At 44.5% G+C, this 17,964-nt stretch overlaps 1 protein-coding gene across 1 annotated transcript in view; it reads left to right on the top strand.

Moving 5' to 3' along the window:
* The window catches only part of SLC15A1 (solute carrier family 15 member 1), a 50,263-nt gene that overhangs the window by 12,319 nt on the left and 19,980 nt on the right, over window positions 1–17,964 (top strand). The window contains exons 2-11 of the mRNA XM_025441208.3: window positions 4,817–4,833; window positions 5,270–5,351; window positions 5,450–5,591; window positions 6,447–6,566; window positions 8,056–8,155; window positions 8,387–8,477; window positions 10,491–10,574; window positions 13,246–13,328; window positions 15,975–16,061; window positions 16,608–16,697. Coding sequence (XP_025296993.1) covers window positions 4,817–4,833; window positions 5,270–5,351; window positions 5,450–5,591; window positions 6,447–6,566; window positions 8,056–8,155; window positions 8,387–8,477; window positions 10,491–10,574; window positions 13,246–13,328; window positions 15,975–16,061; window positions 16,608–16,697 — 896 coding nt within the window. The remainder of the gene's footprint in view (window positions 1–4,816; window positions 4,834–5,269; window positions 5,352–5,449; window positions 5,592–6,446; window positions 6,567–8,055; window positions 8,156–8,386; window positions 8,478–10,490; window positions 10,575–13,245; window positions 13,329–15,974; window positions 16,062–16,607; window positions 16,698–17,964) is intronic.

Below are 17,964 nucleotides of genomic sequence, written 5' to 3'. Positions count from 1 at the left end.
GATCTTTAACTTAGTCTGCAGAACACCCCCTACCCCACCATGGAAGGTAACATGTCCACAAGCTCCAGGGGTTAGGACACAGACTTCGTGGGGACCACTGTTCTGCCTACCACGCCACACAGGAGTATCATTCCTAAAACATCATGCAACACAGAGCTCACTCCCTCATTTTCACTCTTGGTCATGGTAGGAGGCAGTTTTCTTTCTGCCTAAAGGTAAGAGCTGCTCAAACAGCAGCAGATTCTTCATTCCTTCCCACTTCCCCAGTCCAAGTTCTAGAAATGCACTCTTCACACCCATCACCATGCTGATTTAAAAAAAAAAAATCACCCATCACCATTTTTTTAAAAAAGATTTTATTTATTTATTCATGAGAAACAGAGAGACAGAGACATAGGCAGAGGGAGAAGCAGGCTCCATGCAGGGAGCCCAACGTGGGACTCGATCCCAGGACTCCGGGATCATGCCCCAAGCTGAAGGCAGACGCTCAACCTGAGTCACCCAGGCATCCCAAGAATACTTAATTTCTAGGTAATGAACCATTACAGTTAGAATTTCCATCCCTAAATGGTTCAAAATATGGAATGTGCTTTGTTAAATGGTAGGAAATACCTTAATGAAGAAATTTCATTAAGGAATGGGAAATTATTAATAGAGTGTCTTTCTTGGTTTTTCCCACTATCCTTCCAAGTCAGTAATCATCAAAACTTATTTTTTTTAAAGATTTTATTTATTTATTCATGATAGTCACAGAGAGAGAGAGAGAGAGAGAGGCAGAGACACAGGCAGAGGGAGAAGCAGGCTCCATGCACCGGGAGCCCGACGTGGGATCCGATCCCGGGTCTCCAGGATCGCGCCCTGGGCCAAAGGCAGGCGCCAAACCGCTGCGCCACCCAGGGATCCCCGAAACTTATAATGTACACTTATTTTATTAATTTCTTTAACCAAAAGAAAGACAAAAGCACTGCTAGGCCTAGAATAACAATAGGAGCCAGTGTTGACTCTGCGCCCGGTACTGGCATGCCTGATTCTAAGCCGCTTTATTTACTCCTATCAGTAGTTATATCCAAGTGACCCACAGATGATGCGAGAACCGTGGACCACTCAAATATGCTGATTAGATTTACTGTCGGGATACAGTCATGTAAGGCTCAACATACACACCACTTCTGACCTGAGCTTTCTCATAGAGTGATCCTGTTAATACATGTGAGATAAGAAATGCTGACTAATATACATCCACCAAATAGCTCTGAATTCTGCAACAGAAGAGGTTAGCAACCTCTGCCCCGCAATAATAAAAATTGCTCTTTGGAATGCACGCCTTTCAGAAAATAACAAGCCTCCTGGGTGATGACTGGGTACTAAATCTCAGATTTTCACCTGGGTGAGTTTAAGGACTTCATTTTCCATTACATAGTTCTGAGAATGGTGGTGGTTGTAATAAGATCAAAGCTCTTTTTTTTGTAACCTAGTTTATGTTTAAAGTAAACAAAATCTTTCCCATTGTGATTTGGCAAACAATAGGTGCTGAATAGTATTTTTCAAAAAAATTATAGGTGTGGGGCACCTGGGTGACTCAGCTGATTAAATGTCCGACTCTTGGTTTCGGCTCAGGTCATGATCTCATGGGTCATGGGATCGAGCCCTGCGGCTGGGCTGTATGCTCAGCAAGGAGTCTGCTTGAGATTCTCTCTCCCTCTGCGCCTCCCCCTACTATCTCTCCCTCTTTCTCTCACTCTCTCGTTAAAATGAATGAATAAATCTTTAAAAAAAAATTATAGGTGCTACGCTGGCCAGATGAAATCTTTCCTTGCAAACCCAAATCCTGAGAAACCATGTGGAAGGAACAGTTGCAAGGAATCTCTGGGCTTTTTCTGCTGGACTTGGGTGTTTATACCTCCCTCCTGCTTCCCTGTAAAGGCCTATAGCAAGGATGAGTCTGAGCCCTGGGCAGGCGGTGCTCAGCTTGCTTTTGTCTGGTCTTTGGGAGACACTGGTGAGACCCCATTATCTGAAGTGAAAGTAGGCAGAGCATCGTATGGCCTTGCTGTTTCCTCTAGCAGACAGGGCACCCCCGCAATGAAACAGGGCCTCAAATATTGCCAAGGTTGTTTGTGTGCAGTTCTTCAAAAGCATGTGTTTCTGATGGGGTCTTTTATTGCACTGGAGAGTTGGCATTCTCCAGTCTGGCAGTGAAAGCTGGCTTGTGGGCTGTACCAGTCACGGTCCCATCTGGACACAGATGGCACATTCAGAATAGGAGTGGTTATTCACACACACACACACACACACACACACATGCACACACAATTGAGAAAAGGCTGAGGGGTGGGGGCAGGGAGCCATAAATAACAATGCAGGTGCCCAGAAGAGTGGCCTCAGTGACCACCTATAGGAGGTGGTACAAAACTGTGACCAAAGTCTGGACGGAGAGTTGTGTGAGAGGAGGGCCTACTTCAGAGAAGCAGCGACTGTCCCTTGAGGACACAGCAGTCTGAGATGACATTTTGGGAAGGAGGCACAGAAAGGAATCCCCTGACCCTGTGGTCTCCTAGCAGGACTCCCCACAGGCTAAACCATGTGGCGGGGGGATGGAGAAGACAGACAGACAGCGATGAGATGCAGGTGGGGCAGCCTCACGGGCAGGAGGAGGCTAGAGCCTGGCGGGCAGAGCCAGGATCTGAACACTGGACTTGATGACGATACGACTGGTCCTTTGAATACGTGTTCATTCAACAAACATTTGACTCCAGCTTGTGAAAAGCACTATGTGAGGTGCCAAGGATTCTGAGGTAGCAGCGTCTTCCCTGAGCGACACACCAGGCCTGGGATGGGGCTTCGCACATACAACTCTTACAACAGGCCTGTAAGGGGCATAGCGCTGTCTTCCTCCGACAGGTGGGCTGTCCAGAGGGAAGCTGGGCTCACCCACGGCCACAGCTGGAAAGCAACCAGTGATTCCATCACACATCTGCCCCGGTGCCCACATCTTTCACACGTTGACCCTCAAAGCATCCCCTTCCCACAGGGAAGTCTAACTGGGGAGAAAACCAGGCTATTAGTGTTGAAGAATCTCTTTCCAGAACTTTATAGATGGCAAGAGTGGGGACTGAGGCCGTGAGAGGCCAGAAGAGGTTCCTTCCCGCCTTAGGACAAGGCCTAAAATAGCACCACTGCTCTTAAGTGGGCAAAAGTGAGAGCTTGTGGTGTGAGGCCGGGGGCCATGCTGAGCCGGGGAAGTGCCAATGCCCACAGCACAGTGTGACCAGAGTCAGGAAGCGAGGCCCCGGCCCACGAGGGGCTGGGGGGTGGGGGCCTCGACCATCACCTGGGTCTGGGCCAAGAGCCGAGTTCCTCAGGCTGAGTCGTGATTTTTGTCTATGTGGCCTGGGCTCAGGGTTTGCACATAATGAGAATATGAGGCATCAGGTCCGCTTCTGTGTTTGCTTCCTGCTCCAGACAGCGGGCAAGCTCGGGGGCCAGGGAAGCAATAAAACCCCCTCAAGGAGATCAGTCAGACACGTGGACATCACAGCCTGGGGTGGGGGGAGGTCGGGGGTGGGGGTGGTCCCTGAACCAGCGGGGACATCACTGTGGGACTTGGGAGAAGTGCAGACTCCATGGGCCACCCCAGACCCTCAGAGTCAGCAGCTGTGGGCATGGGGTTGGGTCACCTGCTCCCACAAGCCCTGCGGTGATTCTGAGGCACAATGAAGTTTGAGGACCATTGTGTGGGGTCACTGATTTGTAATAGAGGCAGGGAATATTCAAGGTCCCCCAAAACAAAGGATTCTAAGATCTGGTCGGTGGCAGGGGTGAGGGGAGATGATACCCCATGGAAAGGGCACAGCATGTGACAGGCACTCGTAACTACAGGGCAGCACCTTGGTGCTGTGCCACAAGGTGTTAGGACTTGAGACAGGGTATGGGTCAGCTCTCGTCAAAATTCAGGGGAGACCAGAGCTGGGGCTGGGCCACCGGGCCTGAAGGGTACACCTAAGACCTAGAAGGCCGAGTGTAGGGCACTTGGTTTGCGCTGGCTCACTTGGCCTCTCGCCTTTCTTCTTGCTCTCCTAATTCCCTCTTCTGACAATAAGGCCCTGCTAGGGGGTAGGCACTGGAAAAGATGCTGGGGTTGGGGAGATGGATACCCCTAGAAGGGAGTCAAACATACGAACCGTTGCTCTCTGGGAGCACAGGGGGCAGATGCAGCTCTGTGAGAGTCATGCCACGGCAAGATTTCTGACAGGTGTAGGAAGGGGCAGGGGCAATTCCTGACACAGGAGTCATCGTCTTGTGCATTCGGGACTCCGGGCGGGTCCCCAGTGTGCTCTGCAAACTGACAGGAGGGAATCCCAGGGGTCCTCTCTGCGCGGGGAAGGGGCTGGAAGGAAGGTCCTGACGGGAAGGGCAATGGGAGCTGAATCCTCACCGGCCTTAGGCACCGGGAAGCATTTTATGCTCCCACCACCGAGTCCTCTCCAAACCCCCTGACCTCCTGAGACCGTAAAGGGCATGCAAAGATGTTTGGATTTCGTCCCGAGGGCAATGAGCAGGCTTCGGAGTGTTTTAAGGAGAAAATGCTTCTGGCACCATTCTCGGAGCCTCTGACTCTCGATTCTGACCACAATGAGAATTGCCTGAGGGGTGAACTGGAAGAAAATCTGATGCCAGGCCCCACTCGCCAGAAAGGGCTGGACCGGTCTGGACGGCACATCTCACTGCCCTGGAAAGTCAGAGGGTCTGAGTGTGGGCTCAGCAAGAAGTATTCTAATTACTTGACTTTAATGGTGGCCTTTTGGTTTTCTTTCAGGCATGTCCAAGTCATATGTGAGTATCCGGTTTTTTCCTTCTCTACCTAGCTTCATGTTGCAAACTTCGCTCTGTTCTGCTCCTAAATGTTCACAGCTGTGCTTCCCTCACTCCATAAATGCCTGTCATACATGCGATTCAGTGCAGGGACAGTCCCGAGTCTCGGTGTGGCACTTCTTCTCTTTAGGGCATACACGCTGTGTCTAGTCCTCCAATGAACAGTAAAACCAGATGCTTTATTTCATTGTTGTCACTCTGGGAGGAGTGTAAGGGAAGAAAAATGTTGAATATTCTAGATTTTTCTAGAATCTAGAATTTCAGACTGACTTCTGGATGGTCAGTCACTGACAAGTTACTAAATATGCACCAGCTACTTCTCATGCCGTTAGCACTCACTTGTGACACTGCACCAGCAGGGAGCATGTTTCAATCCTACACTGTTTCCTTTCGTCAGGGTTGCTTTGGTTACCCCTTGAGCATCTTCTTCATCGTGGTCAATGAGTTCTGTGAAAGATTTTCCTACTATGGAATGAGAGGTAACGATTTTCACCCTCCTCCCCTTGAGTCAAAAGCCTGAGTTTCCACAGCTCCTAACTTTGTCTCCCCTCCCACTCCCCTTGCCCTCCACGAAAAGCACTCCTGATTCTGTACTTCAGACGGTTCATCGGGTGGGACGATAATCTGTCCACGGCCATCTACCACACGTTTGTGGCTCTGTGCTACCTGACGCCGATCCTCGGCGCACTGATCGCAGACTCCTGGCTGGGAAAGTTCAAGTGAGTATGTACAGTGTCCTTGTTAAGAAATAAGACCAAAAGTAATCGTAAGCTTTGTGGTTGGAGATGATGGATGGTGGGAACAACGAATCAAGGCACAAAAAAGCCTTAGGAGAGCCCGCTAGGCCCTGTTTCTGCTCTGAGCATCCCATTCCCAGAGTCTAACACAGTGCCTGGCATTGAGCAGTGGGAATGCAGGCAGCACGGGTAAGTTTTTTTCCTCCTTCAAACAGTGATAACATCTTTGTCTCCTCTTGAAATAGTAGCAGGAGTACCATCTATCATTAATCACTGAAAGGCTCACATTGCTCGCTGGACAGAGAGGACATGGGGGCACTCACCCACTTCTAAGGAACAGCTCCAAGAGTGTACCCAATAGACGGTTTTCAAGAAGTCCTAGGACTTAATGATCAAGGAAGTGGAGGCTCTTCTCGGCCAAATTCACTGACTATCCCAAAAGAATTCAATATAATTCAACCATAACCAATGGCCCACTCCTGGCCAAATATTGGTTACCAGGCACAAGATAAGTCTCTCTCACTGTTCAATGATAGATGTTCTCACTTCGGTAGTTAGGTAGAAGAAAACATTGAGTTTTTCAAGTAGGTCAAAGGTGAAACAGAGCTCCCCACCCACCACCAACTCCAGCCAATATTGCCCCACACTCGCTGGCTGGACGACAAACCCTCCAGCAGGCTACCTTTCCAAGAGTTAACAGCTTTACCCAAGTTTGAGGAACAAGCATACAGATGACTAGGCTCTTGCATCTTGAAGCAGGAGGCCTTTCTGTGGGAGAGGAGGAAGTGGACGGCTCTTATGCAACTAACTTGGATTCTCTTAACCCTTTCAACACAGGACAATCGTGTCACTCTCCATTGTCTACACAATTGGACAGGCGGTCACTGCAGTAAGCTCAATTAATGACCTCACAGACTATAACAAAGATGGAACTCCTGACAATCTGTCCGTGCATGTGTGAGTAGACGCTAACTGCTGCCCTCCCCACCCCCACCCCCAACACACACACACTGGTTGTTTCCTTGGTGCTCAAATGGCTCATCTTTTCCCTTGAACTTCACCATAAGTGTAAGGAGCCCTTTCCTCCCAACTAAAATTGTTTAGTTGACTAAGAGTTGGGGCTTTGTATGTCACCATCCCCACAGTTCTCTGGAGTCACTGCTCACCTAATGGCTTGCCGTTTTGGGTACATCTCAGCATGAGGCATGGTCAGCACACAGAATGGGGTATTAATCTTGATCTTCCCTAGAGGGACATAGCTCCCAGGACCTTGGTCCCTGATTGTGCCAGGTTTCCTCAAGACTCTGTATCTATGGTTGTCTTCTTGTACCATGCTCCTGCTTATTTTTCAGTAATTGGGCTTCATAAATATTTGTTCCAGCCCTGTGTTTTGAGTCCTTGATGGCAAGCACAATTGACATGCTCCTCTGTGAGATTAATTTCCCATCACTGCAGTCTGACCCAGTAGACAACTTACAACAATTCTTTTTGTTTCCTGTGCTTGGGCCTCAGTTCCCCAATCTATGAGTAAACCCATCTTATGAGTTGGGGAAAATAATCATTGAAATCCAAATTAGTTGCTGCAATTCCTGCAATCTATGAGTAAACCCATCTTATGAGTTGGGGAAAATAATCATTGAAATCCAAATTAGTTGCTGCAATTCCTGCATTTCTGGTTTGTTAGTCAATCAGATTGCTGTTTAGACCAGGTCCCTCTCAGCAAATCCTGCAGTGCCCACAGGGCCTTGGGTTGGTGGAAGGAAGTGGCTGCATGCCCAAGGTCAGCAGCTCAGACTTCCATGTCTGATTCCCAGCTACCCATGGAGGAGCCATGAGGCCCGGGTAGCTCACCTTCCCCGTGCCTCTGGATTCTCTTCTACAATATCATTTAAGAACAGGGATATTGGAGCCAGGCTAAGTGGGTTCAAATGCTGACTGTGCCCTGTACTGGTTGTGTGACCTTGAGTAAGTGTCTTAACTTTTGCAGGTAGGTCCCATTTTTACTAAAGTCTATCTTGTGTGGGACTAGACTACCACCTCGTGCCTGGGTCTGAGTAGTACATGGCAAGTGTAGAAGTACTCCAGTGAGAAGTACTCAAGAAAGTTTAGCTACTTGGTTTGTTTCATGGAGTTAATATTATAGCATACCTACAACTCTCACAAGAGCACAGGGAATATCACATCCAATTGGCCGTGTTTTGTGGTCATTTAAAATGCTTGGAGTGGCAGCGCTGAGCACAAGTGCTATTAAGAGGCAAACAGGGGGCACCTGGGTGGCTCAGGCAGTTAAGCATCTGACTCTTGATCCCAGCTCAAGTCTCCCTCTCAGGGTTGTGAATTCCAGCCCCACGTTAGGCTCTACACGAGGCATGGAGCCTACTAAAAAAAAAAAAAAAGAAAAAAAAAGAATCTCACATTACTGCAATAACCCCTCTCCTTTCCCTAGGGCACTGTCCATGATTGGCCTGGCCCTGATAGCTCTGGGAACTGGAGGAATAAAGCCCTGTGTGTCTGCATTTGGTGGAGACCAGTTTGAAGAGGGCCAGGTAAGATCATGTACCTTCTCAGAAATTACATAAATGAACTGTAAACAACCAGGAATCACGTTCCACACACACAAAGTCTATTCTCCATTTGATTCTTTTCAAGGACATTTGAAAGCAGGACACTGACTGACCTTTTGGTTAAGTTAGAAGTGAAAGCAGATCATCAGCTACATTTTATCACTTGAATGCATAACCGAAGTCATATTGTAAACTTCTTCCTTTTTATTACAGGAAAAACAAAGAAACAGATTCTTTTCCATCTTTTATTTGGCCATTAATGCTGGAAGCTTGATTTCCACTATTGTCACTCCCATGCTCAGAGGTAAAACATATCTGAAGGGGATTTTTGTTTTCCTCTTTTTAATTATGGAGAGAAATTCAGATGGAAAGTTTAAGTTCTTGTTTTGTTCTCATGTTCATTTTGTCCTGCTATACTTCCGTTGTTGGATACATGTTACATACTTGGAAATCCAGATGAGCTTCTTGTCTTTTCTAATCTTTTTTGACCCTCCCCCCTTATCCCAAAGACCACTGAAGAATGGAAAACGTCCTCAGCATAGCAATGGATTTCTCTAAATTTATTGTTAATGCAAAGTCTTCATTCACGGTAAAGGATAAGACAAGAGGTGCTATTTGGAAACCACACCTGGATAGGTCCTAGTTGACATTTTTGCTTTCAAGCTTTGCTCCCCAGTGATGTTCAGGGAGTTAGGAATGGGCGAGGCTTTACCCTTTGCATTCCTCTCCTCTCAGCTATTTCTAAAAGAACCGCCCAGGAAAGAAAATGAGACAGCAGCTATCAACAGCTTGCAGATTTTTGTGTTCACTGACACTTCACTGAGAGTTTGTGAGTTTCCCACGTAGAAGGGAATATTCCAAGACAGATTAGACCAACCAGCACCAGGGCGGTCACGCTGCAAAGTAGATTAAATGATGAAAGAAAATATTTTGTGGGGATTTATGTATCTCTGCATGGAATAGTAGCGTGAAGATGACACTTAAACCCCATTCCAACTTGTTTCATATAAACATTTAATAGCCTTCATTCTTTTCCCTCCCCTACCCCTGCCTCCATTTCTACTAGAATATGTACTATGCAAGTTTGAATTGCAAAATGTGTTAAAAAGGGCAATTTTTAAGGCAAAATTGTGGCTCTCACACAAATATGAAGTGAGCATGTGCCATGATTTTACATGACTTATTAATGATGAGGAAACTGGAATACAGCCATAATCAGTTAAATTAAAGATTTGACTGATAGAGATTGACATTCTTCACAGAGGGAAGAGTCCTTTTGCATTCCATGAACTGGAATCATTTGTACAGCTTTGAATGAGAAACATTTGCATAACTATCAACTTAGTACGAGTTAACTTCTTTCTCTACAGAACTATGAAATAGCTATTCAAAGACAAAGTCAAGCCCCTTCCCGATCATATTATTCTCGGAGGCTCCATTCCATTGAATTTCCAATAATCTATTGCTCCTTCCAAAATCTGAAGTTTTCTCCTTTACCAATCCTAGGATTTCAGAGCTAGAAAAGATCTGCAGTCAGGGGTTAGCAAACTATGGCCAATAGGCCAAATCCAGAAATCTGGACAAGACCATCCATTTGTGTGTTGTCTATGGCTGCTTTCATCTTAGAAAATCAGGGTTGGGTAGTTGGGACAGAGACTGAATCATCCACAAAGCCTAAAATATTTACTATCTGGTTTATTGACCCCTTCCCTGGACCATCTAATTGCTTTCTAATTAGCATGAATTTGGGAAGCCTGGATGGCTCAGTGGTTGAGCATCTGTCTGCCTTCGGTGCAGGGTGTGATCCCCGGGTCCTGGGATCGAATCCCCACCTTGGGCTCCCCGCAGGGAGCCTGCTTCTCCCTCTGCCTCTGTCTCTGCCTCTCTCTGTGTGTCTCTCATGAATAAATAAATAAAACCTTAAAAAAAATAATTACCATGAATTCAGGAACGCACAATGTTGATATCCAAGGGTACTTTTGAGTTTATTTACTGAGTCCCTGATCTTAAGTTATTGTATCCAGGTCATTTTTATCTCCCTAACTAAGAAAATCCACAGAAGGGTTCCCACTGATTTTGGCTTGTCTAGTAACAGACCCCTATTTAGGAACTAAGATTAGAAACTGTGTTCATCACCTGCTCTTTCTACTATGAAGCTGCTTGACTCAGCTGGCAATGAAATCACTAAGGCACATGGATAAGTCTAGAACATTAAGTGAAAACAATATATAATAACCAGTTGAGGATTTTTAAAAATGATAACCATCTAAGCATTACCAACACCATAATGAATTTTAATCTTGTCATTTCTCTTCAGTTCACGAATGTGGAATTTACAGTCAGAAAGCTTGTTACCCACTGGCATTTGGGGTTCCTGCTGCTCTCATGGCCGTATCTCTGAGTAAGTAGAAATCAGTTGAATTAATATAATCCTATGATCAGGTGAAACCCTCACATTATTACAACCAATTTTTAAAAGCTCATGGAATAAGTTGTAATAATAATTCCCATGCTCTGAGAATCAGAGTTGGTATATTGCTTCAGAGGAAAGAAGGTGAAAAAAGGGTTTATGGGAAACAAGATCTATTGAGCTGGACATTGAAAGTTTGATACTATTTAGGAGACTAAGATGAAAGTGACAGGATCTGTTAGACAAGGTGACCCCATGGCCAGAAGCTTTTGTGCTTACTCATATGTGCTCATCTCTAGCTTGCCGGAACACATGGCGACCGGGGTCAGCTGCCGTTCAAATACTTCCAATGAGTATCTAGATTTCCATAATGTATCATCTTCAAATGTTCCTATTAGAGGGGTGCCCAGGAGGCTCAGTTGGTTAAGCATCTGCCTTCAGCTCAGGTCATGATCTCAGGGTGCTGAGATCAAGTCCTGTGGGGGGCTCTGTGCTCAGTGGGGAGTCTGCTTGAGATTTTCTCTCTCCCTCTACGCCTCCTCCCTTACCCCTGCCCCACACTCATATGCTCTTCAAATAAATAAACAAACTAACTACGATTATGCTTTTTTCTTATGGAGGAATTGAGAACAGGCCAAATCCTATGCATCAACACTGTTTCTAGAAGTTTCTATTGGCAACAATCTTGTGCTCAAATTAGGCTTAAGTTAATCAGAAGCTTAAAGATTAAAATATTAGTTGGCGGGCAGCCCCGGTGGCGCAGCGGTTTGGTGCAGCACCTTGATCCTGGAGACCCAGGATCAAGTCCCATGTCGGGCTCCATGTGTGGAGCCTGCTTCTCCCTCTGCCTGTGTCTCTGCCTCTCTCTCTGTTTCTATGAATAAATAAATAAAATCTTTAAAAAAAAATTAGTTGGCAAAGAAGAGTAGACTCAATCTATAGGGCATCTTTGCCTTCCACATCTGGATTGAGGAAGAAACATTAGGTGAGGGTACAAATGAACTTCTCTTTCTTCAGCTATAAAACAGGCACATACTTGGAGTTATGCTTGAGTTGGCACTTATCAAAATCTCAGGCCCTCAAAATGAGGAAAACAAGCAGCACTCCATCAATCCATCAGTCCATCAGTGCTTTTAAATTTTTTTTTAGACTTTTTAAAAAATTTATTCGTGAGAGACACAGAGAGAGAGAGAGAGAGAGAGAGAGAGGCAGAGACAGAGGCAGAGGGAGAAGCAGGCTCCATGCAGGGAGCCTGATGCGGGACTCGATCCTGGTTCTCCAGGATCAGGCCCTGGGCTGAAGGAGCGCTAAACCGCTGAGCCACCCGGGCTGCCCGTCCATCAGTGCTTTTAAATTATTAAATTGTGCGAGTAGATAATCAGAAATCCTAGTATAAGTATTGTGTTTTCAGGGTCTCCTGCAGGAATGCATTTTTCTAAGCTATTTTTGCAATATGTCTTTTCTAGTTGCACCTGAGTGGTTGGTCAGTTTAGCATCTGTCCCTTGATTTTGGCTCAGGTCATGATCTCAGAGCTGTGAGATTGAGCCTCAAATTGGAGCCTGCCCAGCATGAAGCCTGCTCAAGATTTTATCTCTCCCTCTGCCCCTCCCCTCTCCAGCTCTTACTCTCTCTCTCTTTTTTAAAAAAAAATTTTTATTTATTTATTTATGATAGACATAGAGAGAGAGAGAAGCAGAGACACAGGCAGAGGGAGAAGCAGGTTCCATGCCGGGAGCCCGACGTGGGACTCGGTCCTGGGACTCCAGGATCACACCCTGGGCCAAAGGCAGGCGCTGAACTGCTGAGCCACCCAGGGATCCCCTCTTACTCTCTCTGTTACAAAGAAAAAACAAAAACCTTCTCTAAGAAGATCCATGGAAGAATTATCTCGTTGTAAAATGCTTTTTTTTTTTTTAAGATTTTATTTGTTTTAGAGAGGTGGAGGGAGAGAAGGGACAGAGGGGAAGGGAGAGGGACAAGCATACTCAGCACTGGGCTCAGAGCTCGATGTAGGGCTCCATCTCATGACCCTGAGATCATGACCTGAGCTGAAATCAAGAGTCGGACATTTAACAGACTGAGCCCCCAGGCGCCCCTGAAATGCTTTTACTTTTATAAAACTGTAGCTGCAGAGGCAAATAACCCCAACTGTGTTTCTGTACCATGAATTTAACCACATATGATTAAGAAAAAGCTTTAACAAATTAGTTCCTTTTTTTTCTGAATATTTATAAAGAAAGAAGAAACTTTTCTGCCATTGCCACCAGGAAATCAAAGCCATGATTTCTGTCTTTATGGAATTATGCACTGATCCATTATGCAAAAGCATCTATCCCTTTGTCTCCCTTTACTGAGGGTAGACTGTGTGGGTAGATAGCTTCACTGAGTGTCTGTGAGCTGCCCCGAGGTGTGGGGAGTAGTAATAGGCTTCAGTGTTTGTATACGAGAACATGAGTGTAACATCTGTAACATCGCTCAGAAGCTCCAGTGATCGTTAGGATCAAAAGCACTTTCTACATGGGGAGATAGGTCAGCAAGCCCATTATGTGGGTAATCTCAGTGTTTCCAAAACAAGCTGATAACTCAAATAAAAGCACATCTTCTAGGTCACAGGTGTTTCTGCCAAACGCCTTGTTAACGCATCTTCTTTTGCCTTCCCAGTTGTATTTGTCATTGGCAGTGGAATGTACAAGAAGTTTCAGCCCCAGGGTAATGTCATGGGTAAAGTTGTCAAGTGCATTGGTGTAAGTATTTTGGTAGCCCCCTCTCTCCATGCCATTGAGTCATTCCAGAACCCTCTATCTCCTTTAAAGTAAAATGCAATGGAGCGTTGACTTTTCTTTCAATGTCTTTATTAGTGTTCTTAGCTGTTTCAGGAAACTGCAGTTTCTTGTAAAACTCACCAGATGGAAAGGAACACAAACAGAACTTGAGCAGGGAGGGATAGAAAGGGCTCTTGAACTGTTCATTAGATCAGCAAAGAAAGGCAAAGCAGAACAACTTTAAAGCTATCTGACCAGCAGTCCATGGCTGATGTTGGTCAGGAGGCCATGAAGCAAAAGGAGAGAGACGTGGTTCAGTACCCTGTCAAGGGTCTGAAGTGTGGAAAGTGTCAGCCATGAAAATTTCAGGAATTAAGGCTAAGAAAATAATAGTTTAAAAAAGGAACATGCAAGGGGCACCTGAGTGGCTCAGTTGGTTAAGCATCTGCCTTGGGCTCAGGTCATGATCCAGGGTCCTGGGATCGAGCCCTACATTGGGCTTCCTGCTCAGTGGGGAGTCTGCTTCTCCCTCTGCCCTTTCCCTTTGCTCATGATCTCTCTCTCTCTCTCTCTCAAATAAATAAAATTTTAAAATAAATAAATAAATAAATAAATAAATAAATAAAATGAACATGCAAAATGAACAGAGATTCACATATGAAGATTATCAACCATATTTATAGCAGCAAGAATTCACAACACTACCAAGTTTCTGGAAACAGAAGAATGGTGCTTGACTTATGGTACATCCGGCCGTGCTCTGCAGCCATCCGAAGCCTTGTTTTCAAAGACTATTTGGTGACAGCAGCATGCAGGATGTGGTTTCTTCCCTATGAATCTATGTGCTATATGTGCATGCAGGCATATTTAAAGGCAGGAAATAAATGTTGATTGTAGGAAATCTTTCAAAAAAGGAATCAAATAACCTTCTGCCCTATAAAGCCCCCATTTTTTAAATGGATGTAGATATTGCATAATTGGGGGAAATGTGTCACTTATTTATTTTTTAAAAACCACATGTGTGGATGAAAAGACAGCCTTAAAACAATTTTAGTCCTTTGCTTTCCCTTTACTTGGCTTTATTGCATTAAATTATACATGTGTACTTCACTTTGTGAAATAAACGCTTCCTCGTGGTCATAAAACTTCCCTCCTAAAAAAAAAAAAAAAAAACTTCCCTCCTTCTGTACTGTCCCCTAAAATGAGAACAATTCCCACTATGAATGTTTTTTTCTAAGCTAAAAGGGGAGCTTACCAATTCTCTCTCCAAGACCTTCCTTAACAAGCACTTGACAACTTAGTTTAAACTCCAAAAGAATGACATGAAGCTATTAAGAGTCTCAAGAACGGGACTTTCTGGTATCCTAAAATTGGCCCTTACCTTTGAGTCTCTGCCTTGTACTCACACGTGTGTCCCCAGGCCACCAGTACCATCGCCTTCTCTTGCTGCAATGTCACCGCACTTCCAGTGAACATGCACCATGCAGCATGGTAGCCACTAGCCACACGCGACTGTCAAACGTTTGAAATGTGGCAAAGGCAACTGGGAACAAAATTTTAAATTGGATGGATTTCATTCAAATTAATTTAAGTCACATAACTTCTTATGAACGTGTTTCTGTATAGTGGGTTCTCTTAAATTTTAAAACTGGTACTCAGCTCAGTGAGTGGAAAACTTTTAGTACCTTTGGGACAACTTAGGTATGTCAATTTACTTTTCCAAACTTAAGTTTTATAAGAAGGAAATGCAGTCAAATATTTCTGATAAAAATTGAGCATCCAAATTGTAAAAGTGTAAAAGTGTAAAATATACCCTGGATTTTGAAGACCTGGCATGAAAAAAGAATGGAGAAATTCGCATCAGTTTTAACATTTAATATTAATAACTTTACATAATTATTTAATTACTGATTTACATTTAATGTTAATTTATTACATATTAAGATCATATTTGGGGCTTATGGAGTTAAATAACATACTTAAAATTAATTTCACCTATCTACCTGTTACTTTTTTTTACTTATGTATATTTTTATTTTAATTCTGGTATTTTTTTTAAGATTTTATTTATTTGAGAGAGAGAGAGAAAAAGCAAGAGAGAGGGAGCACGAGCAGGGAGAGGGGCGGAGGGAGAGGAGGAAGAGGGAGAAGCAGGCTCCCCGCTGAGCGGGGAGCCCGCTGAGGGGCTCCGTCCCAGGGCCCTGGGATCACGACTTGAGCCAAAGGCAAACGCTTAACTGACTGAGCCACCCAGATGATCCTAATTCTGGTATAGTTAATGTACCCATGTTATACCAGTTTCAGGTCTATCCCTATTACGTTTAATATGGCTACCAAAAAACTTAAATCACAAGTGGCACACATTATATTTCCATTGAACACTCCTCTCCAGAGGGCCTGGAGAGTAAAGTAGTAACGGTATGACTTTGTTTACCCCACTCCAAGGCTCATCATTAGAGATTAGAAATAAATGCAGGTTATGCCTCTTAGCATCATCATTATACTAGTATATACAATTTTGTACCCATCTTCTCTTAGTTTTCCTTTAAAGGCAGTTTTCCTGAAATGTATTTCCCTGAGAAAGTGGTCGGTTCTGTTTTGAAATTTGATTTTTCTTCTTTCCTTCAGTTTGCCCTCAAAAATAGGTTTAGGCACCGGAGTAAGCAGTTTCCCAAGAGGGAGCACTGGCTGGACTGGGCTAAAGAGAAATACGATGTAAGTGGGTCATTATCGCTGCAGTGGTCCCGGGGTCTTCCTCCAGAAGGAGAGCATCCATGGTCGAAATTAGGCTGTAGGACTCCAGCTACATGGACAAAATTATTGGTTGCATCCTTATAAATTCAATTAGTGTTTTAACCAAGACTATGCAAGAGTATTTTTTAATATTGAGAAGAACTTGATAAACAATGGGTAGAATTTATCTGGAAACCATATTATCTTTTCATAGTCTTTTGTTTGGCATAATCTGCCATTAATTATATGTGGTTGTGATCACATAACTAATTTGAAAACAGAAGAGCTGGTTGGTGGTGGGGTTTACATTTACTAGAAGTACATTTAAACTCTAGTAAAATGCCTCCTAAGCATTTTGAATGGCTGAAATTTTGAGTTTTCCAAAGAAATCTGGGGTATTCTTTGGAACAATTAGTCATCTCCCAGCTTGGTTGTGGGTGCAAGTATGTCTACACAAAAACAGCATTGCTGATAGCTATAAGTGACCCAGGTCGTGGCTGATTTGTCCTTCTCCTACTTTATCCACAGGAGCGGCTCATCTCTCAAATTAAGATGGTCACAAAAGTGATGTTCTTGTACATCCCACTCCCAATGTTCTGGGCCCTGTTTGACCAGCAGGTAGTGTGAAGCTGTGTTTCTATACAAATTTCTGTCTTTAACAGATATTCTATGGGCACTACCATGAATGGGGTGGTACCTAGTATTTAGCTCCTAAAAACATTCTCCAGTGGTTTCTTTTTTCTCTGTTTATTTATTAAGTGTTAGATCACAGTGAATTTCCTTTTTAAAAAGATTTGAGAGGGCAGCCTCGGTGGCTCAGTGGTTTAGCGCCTGCCTTCCGCCCAGGGCATGATCCTGGAGACCCAGGATTGAGTCCCACATCGGGCTCCCTGCACAGAGCCTGCTTCTCTCTCTGCCTGTGTCTCTGCCTCTGTATGTGTGTGTGTGTGTGTGTGTGTCTCATGAATAAATAAATAAATAATCTTTAAAAAAAAGATTTGAGAGAAAGAGAGAAGAGTGCACACATGCAGAAGTTGGAGGATGGGGAGAGGGAGAGGGAGAAAGAGAATTGTAAGCAGACTCCCTGCTGAGCACGGAGCTGTCCTGGTACTCCATCTCATGACCCGAGATCATCGCATGAGATCTCATCCCATGAGATCATGACCTGAGCCCAAATCATGAATCAGACACTTAACCCACTGAGCCATCCAGGCACCCCACACTGAATTTCTTTAAAAAAAAAAAAAAAGACTCTAGATGGTTCTATCCACATTTCTGTTGCAAAACAATGAGGAAAATTAGGTGTGGGTAAGTAAAGGAGACTTTGGAAAGATTTGATCGAAGTATCTAGGACTCTTATCAGGGGCATCTGGGTGGCTCAGTTGGTTAAGCATCTGCCTTTAGCTCAGGTCATGATCTCAGGGTCCTGGGATCAAGCCCTGCTTTGGGCTCCTGGCTCCTCCTTCGCCCTCTCCTTTTGCCCCTTTCCCCTACTTATGCTCTCTCACTCACTCTCTCCCTCTTTCAAGTAAATAAATAAAATCTTTTATTATTATTATTATCTAGGACTCCTACCAGTCAATCTGAGAATAAAGAGTTTTTCTGATACAGTATGCTCAGAGGATATATAATATTGCCTTTTATGGGATCCATAGAATATTGAAGCTGAGAGGCGCTTGATACCTCTTACTCTAAAATGGAATACTTAAACTAGAAGCACCATCCAGGGATGTAAAATGACTGCTCAAGTCATTCTGACCAGAGCAAGGAAGTAGAACCCAGACTGCTGCCTTGTCGCCCTGCTCTTGCTCCCACTGCTGTAGGAATTTTTCAGATTTGAGTTAAACAACTCACTGCATGATACTCAGCAAAGTAATAAGATATT

The sequence above is a fragment of the Canis lupus genome, chromosome 22 (assembly GCF_003254725.2).
Source record: "Canis lupus dingo isolate Sandy chromosome 22, ASM325472v2, whole genome shotgun sequence".
Taxonomy (NCBI): Eukaryota; Metazoa; Chordata; class Mammalia; order Carnivora; family Canidae; genus Canis; species Canis lupus.
This window is presented reverse-complemented; position numbering and strand designations above follow the sequence as displayed.